This window comes from Cynara cardunculus (assembly GCF_001531365.2).
Source record: "Cynara cardunculus var. scolymus isolate 2C chromosome LG 17, CcrdV1, whole genome shotgun sequence".
Lineage (NCBI taxonomy): Eukaryota > Viridiplantae > Streptophyta > Magnoliopsida > Asterales > Asteraceae > Cynara > Cynara cardunculus.
Genome location: NC_037544.1, coordinates 4,282,138 through 4,291,501, shown reverse-complemented (window position 1 = coordinate 4,291,501; position 9,364 = coordinate 4,282,138). Strand labels below are relative to the sequence as shown.

Here is a 9,364-nt window from a genome sequence, read left to right as displayed (position 1 = left end):
AAAAAAAAATGTCTCTTAATGGTTACAATCCCCCTCTTAACCATTTTGCATCTAGGGTACCACTAAACCATTCAGACATCTATTTTTCCAAGTTTACCCTTCCCACCCCTTCTTCCCAACCCCTCTCTTCACGCACGTCGCCGTCGCCGTCGCCGTTGTATATTAACCATGATTTCTTCATCTTCCGACCACCCTGCATCCTGCTCAGATATGTCGTTGCGAGAAATCCCCGGTGACTATGGCTGGCGGTTCTTCGAACCCATCAAAGACCGTTACGACTACTTTTTACAACCAAGGCAAGGACCTTTCATCTCCTCCAATCCTAGAGTCGTAGCCGTCCTCGATTCCAAAAGCTTCACCGTTCTCTTCGACAACACGAAAGTCGAAAAGAAGAACATTCTCGATGGCACCTATATGCCCTCAACGGCCTTCTTCAGTGGTTACCGTGTCTGTGCTTTCCTCGACACCGCCGAATCTAACCATCATGCTTTGAAATCGTTCTTCCTCTCGTTCCTTGCTTCGTCGCACATGAAATTCATTCCCTATCTACGGACCAGCTTGTCAGAGCTCTTTGTGAACCTCGAAAATGATATATCTGATAAGAAATCGGCAGATTTTAACGACAACAGTGATAACATGGCGTTTGATTTTGTGTTCAGGCTGGTCACCGGAGTTAATCCATCAGATACGAAACTCCAATCGAAAGGTCCAGGAACAAGGGCAAGAATTTAGTTTAGGGTTTAGATGATTCTCGATGATTCATCGGATGATGATTCTCGATGATGATTCACAGATTGAAGCCATCGATGAGGGCAAAGAGGAACAAAAAGTGAAGGTTAAAATGRAATAATGGGTTTTTGTTAGAGAGGGTTAAAATGGTAATTTATTGTCATTCAGAGAACAGTTACCAAACAACATTATTTCATTCAGCACTTAACCATTCTGACCCTCTCAACCATTCTGACCTCTTAACTATTCTGCACTAAATCATTCAATAACTGCCAAACAGCCCCTAACTCTTAATAGTTCAATTAAGATGTAGCATCTGAATCGTTAACAAGTGAATATTGTTTGATAAAACAAAATATGTCTCTTAATTGTTCTAAAATCCTCTGAATGATTTTGCATCATGGGTCTCCCTTAATCATTCAATGCCCTAATTTCATTGTAAACAATCAACAAACAATTATATTTTATTTTGCACTATATCATAAGAGTCTCTTAATCATTCTGACCACTTAATCATTCTGTATCAAACAATTTAGCAACTGGCAAACAACTCCTAAGTTTCTAAACTAGGTCCGTAAATTAGTCCAATCACTTTCGCAATTTTCTATACCAGGTTTGGAAAAAAGAAAGTTTCTGAATCAGGTCCGTAAATGCAGGGGACCAAATCTATAAAAATAGATATAGGTCCGTAAGTTATATCTATTTTACAAATTCATATTGTTAAAGATTCAAAAGAAAAACCTGATAAAAGAAAGAACTGAAGAAGTTATACAAACCACTGGATTAAGATGATCCAACGAATGTGATTAAAGATGTGGTTATAATCATCTTTCTTAAAAACATAAATATTTTTCTTTAATTTTTAAATTTAAAAACAAAAAAAATAAGCTACATCAAAAAAAAAAAATATATCACTTTATTATCTTTAATTTGATATATTTTTTTCATCCATTTTTTCGTGGTTCTCTGTTTTTTTTTTTCAAAGTTCTCTCTGAATCTTGAAATACATTCTATGGTTTAGGATTTAGGGTGCGTTTGGTTTGCAGGAATGAAATAGAATCGAAGGGATTTGGATTTAAAATTCATTCTAATCCTGTGTTTGGTTTGTAGGAATGCTAGGATTTAAAATCCAGGGATTAATTTAAAATCCCATGACCGATGGATTTAAGAATTCTTTGAAAATACATGGGTTTTTAACAATCCATTCCCGTTGGATTCTTTTTTCCCCTAACTCACCGTCTCTTTCTCCCAGATTTTCATCGCTCCTCCATTGCCCAGCTTTTCATCGCTCCTCCATTGCTATCTCTCACAATGGTCGTCGCTCACCAGCTTTTCATCCTTAGTCATTTTATTATTTTTTAATATATATATATATATATATATTTAATAATATTATACTATATTATAAATCATTTGACAAAAAATTTTGAAAACATTTTTTTATGCATGAAATATTGTTTATCGATGTATATTACTTAAAAATTACAAGTAACTGTGAGTAAGTACAATTTATTAAAGCTTTATTTTTTAATTATTGTAACTAACTATAGATAAGCATAATTAAATATATATTTCAAATATAAAAAATTAAAATATAATTAGAATAATAATTGAATTTAACAGAATACTTAATTATTATCCTTATAAAAATTACATTATTAAACAAAAATAAATTACTTTATTATTAAATCTAAATCAAATTATAATAAAAAATTGAATTAAAGAAAATTACACATAAAATGAGAAATTTTAAATAGTTAATTTAATACTAATATCGATGTATTTTTTTAAATTTATATTTCATTCAAAAATATAAATATTATCGTTTTTCTAAAACCACGTAAAATCATATTATCGATAAAATAAATAAATAAAATAAAACATTAAAATTAAAATATATCTCGTTGCATTGCACGAATACCCTTTTAGTATTATATTACATACCACCTCCTCCTTAAGTCTTCCCAATCATTGTTCTACTGCTTCAAATTCAATTGATGAATTCACCAGCAACAACTCATCTCTGACCTCCATCATGGGTTCCATTTCTATCGATGTTCCCCTTCATCACTAGCTCTAGTTAGCATCTACAATGTCATCTCGAGCTCCATCTATCCATGGTCGATCACATTTTCTTATGGACGAAAAAAGAGATCAAGACAGGGACGGACTTATAAATTTTTTCAAATGGTGGTAGCGTTTGATTATAAGAAAAAATATATATGGAAAAAAGTTCAAACGATGACACCATTTGACTATAAGAAACAAATGTACATATTTTTTTTCAAACGACGACATCATTTGACTAAGAAAATGACACTAACAAGATTCAAACTTGGGTATGTGGTAGAATAAAAGCCTTGGAAACTTGGTTTTCATGGGATTTTGTAGGATTTGCATGTAATAATGTTTTAAAATTTGTTAAAAACATTAGTTTTGTAATAATTAATAAAAAAGTAACTTAATTACTTGTATAATTTGTTTTTATAAATTATTTACAAAGAATGGAATTCGATTTTATTCTAAGGGGCTGGTTGGAAGTTGTTGAATGGTTTGATGCAGAATGATTAAGAAGCTCTCATAATATAGTGCAAAATGAAATATAATTGTTTGGTAACTGTTTACAATGAAATTAGGGCGCTTAATGGTTAAGAGAGACCCAAGATACAAAATCATTCCGAGGGTTTTAAAACCATTAAGAGGCATTACTCTTTTTTGCCAAATAAGATTCATCTCTTAACGATTCAGAGGCTGCCTCTTAATAGAACTATCAAGAGGTAAACAAACAACCCCTAAATCCTACAAACCAAACACCAAATATTCCAAATCATTCCATGAAATCTAAATTCATGAAAATCATTTCATCAAACCAAATGCATTTTGATGGCCGAGAACGTAACCCAACAAGTGATGGCCGAGAATGTAACCCAACAAGAGGCACAACAAGGACCAGGAATCTTATCTGGTAAGTGATGGAGAAGACGCTTACCCAGCAAGTGCTTACCTGGTAAAAGACGCTTACCATAATCCATTTTGATGGCCGAGAACGTAACCCGACAAGGTAAGTGAGGATGATGACTTTTACCGTTTGGCAAACAGCTCCTAAATGTTGAGAATGGAAAAGATATTGTCCAACATAAGTGGGAAATGTGAACATTAGTGAGCTTATATATGATTTCCTAGTTGTTAGAAGTCACTCACCCTGGTTAAAAGACTCTCCACAGGCGTAAAACGCGAAGGAGGTGCAAAATTTGGACGAAAAGTGGCTTTGTATCATTGAAACGAATGCACCAGTTTTTTTTTTGTGGGGGGGGGGGGGGGGGGGGGGGGGCCGAGGGGCGAAGGCTACCATGTCTAACATGGGCCTCGACTCATCCCTAGTTTAATTTCATTTACGTTTTCTATGTCCTACAAGCACCACCATTGATCTCAATCATTTTTCTTTGGTACCCTTACGTATCAGCTTGTGTACATCTCAACTAATCCCGTAGGCCCTAAAAATAACAGTCAGTTGTTATCAAAGACCTAGCCTTTATATGCCGCTTGTGATTGAAACCTCTTGTGGACTGCTAATTGTTTTCCTCTACTAAGATGTTTGTAATACAAATGGCACACAACTAAACTACCATAAAAGTTTATTTGCCTTTGTCATAACTTCATCGCATTTGACGATCTAGTCGCTCAATTTAGCTTGTATGGTAAGATGATATAGCCTATTAAAATAAGTTACTGACAAATAAATGAAGTGTATATATATATACACAGACACTTAATTAGGCTTATTGGTCTATCTACCTTATTCGCACAGTTCATTTGGGTTGTTTACTTACAGCTTATTCGTACTAACATGGCTTAATCGCACAGATAGAAATAGTGTGTTGTCCCCATTCAGCCACAAAAATGACACCGCCACCCCTTATTTAAAGCATCGCTTTCTTCCCAAATGAGACACCCCATCATCAACCTCTTTATGATTTTTTGTTTTGATGTTCAAATAATTAATATTGGGGGGGTAAATAGGTCATTTATGCTATTCAGATAAAAAAAGTAAACAACAACACTCATTTATCCAGACAAACAAATTTATTACCGTGTAAATGAAGTCCCTTGTGTGAAGCTTTTATTCCCACTTGCCCCAAGTACTTCATATGAACTTCATCACAGATAATAAATCCTGCAATTTGTTTCAATCATAAGAGTAACAGACATATTTATTGTACCAATTAGACAATATAACATGAATACCTTGTAACATACTCTAATGTAAACTAATAAAGGAAGTCCTTAACAGTATGAAAAGCATATCATTGATTGCTTTATTCAATTACAGCATACAGTTTAAACTTACAGTATTGTTAGAGTATCTCAGTGGCTTCTGGAACGATGCAAGAAGAAAGCCTTTATGTTTTCTTCATTGGAGGTATGGTGTTGATCGTGAAGTGCATCATCCTGGATTACTTTGAACCGGTTTAGACTAGACGTCAAGGTATGTAAACACTGTGATATGCTGATAAACAGACATAACTCATTTGGATCTCGTAATTTCTTTAAAGTAAATTACAATAGAAGAAACAAGGCCTTTTGTTAGGACATGATATACAAAGGGTCCCTGAGCCTTTTCTTCTGATTTCGAACTACTGCAATAATGTTTGATCACAATTGTGATTAGAAAGTGGTGATTACCATAACTAACGTAGAAATAGCATATTAATCTCGAAACAAAAACAATTTAGCAACAAGAGAAAAATCAATTGAACAATAAATGACTTTATTTACGCTGTCTTGAACCCTAGTTGACATAATTTTCGTACTACCCGAAACGAATGATCCTCCCCAACTAAGCTACAGGTACAACATTGGTATTGTGATTGTGCAATTGATATAAGGAATCATTTTCCTTCACAGATTGATCGACAGGAACAACTACTTACACTAATGAGCAAAAAGTATATCATTACTGAATACATCAACTACCGGTTCATGACCATCTGAGTTCAGACTGTTAGAGTTGTGGTTCGAATAAAACATCGATTTAGCAGCCATTAGCTTCTTCCTCTGAGGACAACGAGGCTCATAAAACCTTGTAGAAATAAAAGGTAATTCACCATCGGTGGTGGTAAAGGTGCCAGTAACTTCCTGTTGCTGTTGTTGGATGACACCGGAGGTGCTGGGAGATCCTGATTGTAAAGAAGTAAGCGAGGATGATATAGCGCGATAGATTGAAATCTGAGAGTCATATGATCGTAGATGAGATCTAGCGTTGATTTTAGAGTCACGGAGTTGAGCGAGGGCGCCGGGCCGTAGGTAGCGGAGGTAACCGTTGTCAGACTTCTTGGCAACAGATTGTTTTCTGATGCGGCGGTTCATGGCGGCCGGAGAGGAGGTTAGTGAGTAGGACAAGGTTAGAGAGAGAGAGAATGGCGGGTAGAGAGAGAGAGAGAGAGAGAAGCAACTGCGTGGGGCAAAGGGAGAGAGAGAGGGGATTTTAAGGAGAGAAAGAGCGGGAAAATAGAGAGCATATACGGAAAGTAATAGAAAAAAGTAAATTACATTTTCAACCCCTACACTATATTTTAGTACAAATAAAGTCCTTACACTTTTAGCAACTTGAAATAAACACCTTTTGCATGATCAATAATCATTTCAAACGTCATATATTCCAATGTAAAGTGCAAATTTCGTCTCTATGATTTGTTAGAAATAACACTTTTAGTCCCTATACTTTTAAAATTACTAGATGGTCATCTTGACTTCCATAAATGTTTGAATTTGGTCCTTTTTTAACGACTGTTAAAATCGATTTTCACCATTTTATCGATTTTTTTGTCTTTTACCCAATCAAAATTGATTTTGTAACTTTAGTTATTATGGTTTTTAATTGGGTAAACACAAAAAATGATAAAAGAACGAAAATGTTCCTTAATAGAAATTTTTAACAGTCGTCAGAAAAAAAAGATCAAAATCCTAACGTATTTACAAATTATGGTGGCCATTTTTATGATTTTGAAACTACATATATAATAAATTTTTATGTACTATTTTTTTATTAACCTAGATATCCAACCCGCTATGCGACCCGACTAATCTCAGCACGACACCTGCTTTACAGGTAGTCCGGAGTCACCGCATTTGAACCTCTGTGACCACAAGAGAATTTTTATTCCTCATTGGATTTGAACTTTGTACTATTTTTTATCTTCTTTAATCAATGTATTTGACTTTTCATCACACAAAAATAAGCATTTTTTCTCATGTAACTTACACCAGTAAGTAAAAATTTACATCGTGTAACAATCAATTATAATTTGTATGTAAAATATTATATTATATGATATCTAACTTCATTTGTTACCAACTTAACAGTACCGGTTTTTATTTATTAATACATGCTGATATTGATTTTATATTAAGTATATGTTACGTTAAGTTTTAACAAAATTAAACTACAAAAAAGAGTATTATATCGCACTTAAATTCCTAAAACTATTACCATTTTCAGATATCTTTTTAACTGTAACGAAAAACATTCATTTACCATCATGATATCTATAATTTCTCTAAATTAAATTAAAAATTAAAATCTTCAAACAAAATTACTTTCAACTGCAACAGATTCTGTATTTTAGATATTTTACTATTAATTATATTATTTCTAACGGGTATCAAGTATTCTATAGTTTTATCATCGTAATACATTTAAAAAAAACTTACTATAAAATAATAATAGCTTAATGCCATTATATTTGTAAGACTAGAAGGGTACTCGCACAATGCAGCGAGATACATCTCGATTTAAATCTTTCGTTTTTTTTTTTTTTTGTCTCAGTCAATGTTATAATACAGTTTTATGTGGTTTTGAGAAAACGTAATATATTTATTTTTAAATAAAATATAAAGATATATCACAAAAAAATGAAAAAAAAATATTGATATTAGTACCAAACTAACTATTTAAAATTTCTCTTTTTTGTATTTCTTTAGTTTTTTTTTTGGTTTAATAATATATTTTTTTATAAATATAATAATTAAGTATTTTGTTAAAACTCAATGATTTTTCTAATTATATTTTAGATTTTTTATATTTAAAATGAGATATTTATCATTTATTTGATTATGTTCATATGCAGTTAGTTACAGAAATTCAAACATGAATCTTTAATAAGTTGTACTTACATACAATTTACTTGTAATATTGAATTTTAAGTAATATTCATCAATACATAAAAATGCTTTTAAGAATTTTTGTCAAATGTTTAATAATATAGTTTAGATTAATATGAAAGAAATTATGCAATATGACTGATGGTGGAAGAGTTAAAGATTGGTGGCTAGAGTTATAGACGAGCAATTTGCGTAGTTCTTTAACGCTCCCAGTTCCATCCTCCAAAAGCTTGAAGAAAAAAAAGATCGATCAATAACTATTTCTAACGGGTTCATAACAATTGGTTTCAACATTTATTCAATTAAACGAGATCATCTTTATATACAAGCAAATAAACATGATTTAAACGATATTGGTCTGAAAAGTGTCGGTTGCTCCCCTTAATTGGTCTTAGTAACCATATCTGAAATTAATCAATTAATAACTGGTCGTCCCGAAAATTTGCATAATTTATCCAAACCGATTGGTACTAAATTAGTCCTCGACAATCCGATCCTCATTAATCAACCAAAGCCCATCTCTCTAAAGTTATAAGAGAGAGAGAGAGAGAGAGAGAGAGAGAGAGTAGAGGGATCACATCTCACTAAGGACATCAGAATCCCAAAGGATATCGAGTTTTTATGTGTTATTAACATTGGTTTAATCATTTGGGCTGTAAACAAGTCAAACTGCCCAGGATATCAACTAAGCGGTTAATCCAATTAAAGAAAGACAACGTGAATACTATCATCAAACAACTGAACAATCACACTGAATCCTATTATTCTTCATCCCTTCTTGTTCAACTGCTTTGATTCCTTTGGCGTGGGGATGAGCCCTATAGCTTGACTATGTCCCAAACCCTTACAAAAAATTAGGTATCATTTGCTTTAAAAAAAAATGGGTGTATTTTTTAGCATTCCCACATAGGGCATTAGAAATCTTAGGACAGACCCTGCTTTTAACATGTATTAATTTCGTTTTTGAAGTAATCTTTTAAGTTCACGACTCTGTTGACAAGGTCCTGCGCGTCAAGGTTGGGCCCTTAACCCACGGTCCTTCGCCTAGAGATATACTCATTCATCGGGCAGCAAACTATGACTAGAAAATAGAAATTACGGGGCTGTTTACTACCTGTTTGGTAAATGGCGCTTAGGAGTTGTTTATCAAACGCTTACCCAGTTAAGCGTTTACCAAGTCACATTACCTTACCAGATAGATATGACAAACACCAAGAATATTACCCGGTAATAGCGAAGGCAATAACCGAAAGTCGTACCCTAGTAAGTAGGTGACGACTCTTACTACGGTTAGCACTCACCTGGTAAACGGTTGTATACGATACCGTTTTGGTGAACTAAAATCTTACCCTAATAAGTAGGTGACAACTACTAAGCTCCAACATTGTTAGGTTTGTCAGTTTATTGGCAAACCGTTAAACAACATTGTTAGGTTTGTCAGTTTATTGGCAAACCGTTAAACAACATTTTAAAC

General features: G+C 33.3%; 2 protein-coding genes across 2 annotated transcripts; one reads left to right on the top strand and one right to left on the bottom strand.

Moving 5' to 3' along the window:
- Positions 1–168: 168 nt before the first annotated feature.
- On the top strand, positions 169–732 carry LOC112500499 (allene oxide synthase, chloroplastic-like). Its single transcript, XM_025103996.1, has one exon. It carries the CDS (start codon positions 169–171, stop codon positions 730–732), a length of 564 nt encoding a protein of 187 aa, XP_024959764.1.
- Positions 733–5,661: 4,929 nt separating this feature from the next.
- Positions 5,662–6,096, bottom strand: LOC112500498. The gene has a single exon (XM_025103995.1). The coding sequence runs from the start codon at positions 6,094–6,096 to the stop codon at positions 5,662–5,664; it is 435 nt and encodes a 144-aa protein (XP_024959763.1).
- Between the last annotated feature and the right edge of the window lie 3,268 nt (positions 6,097–9,364).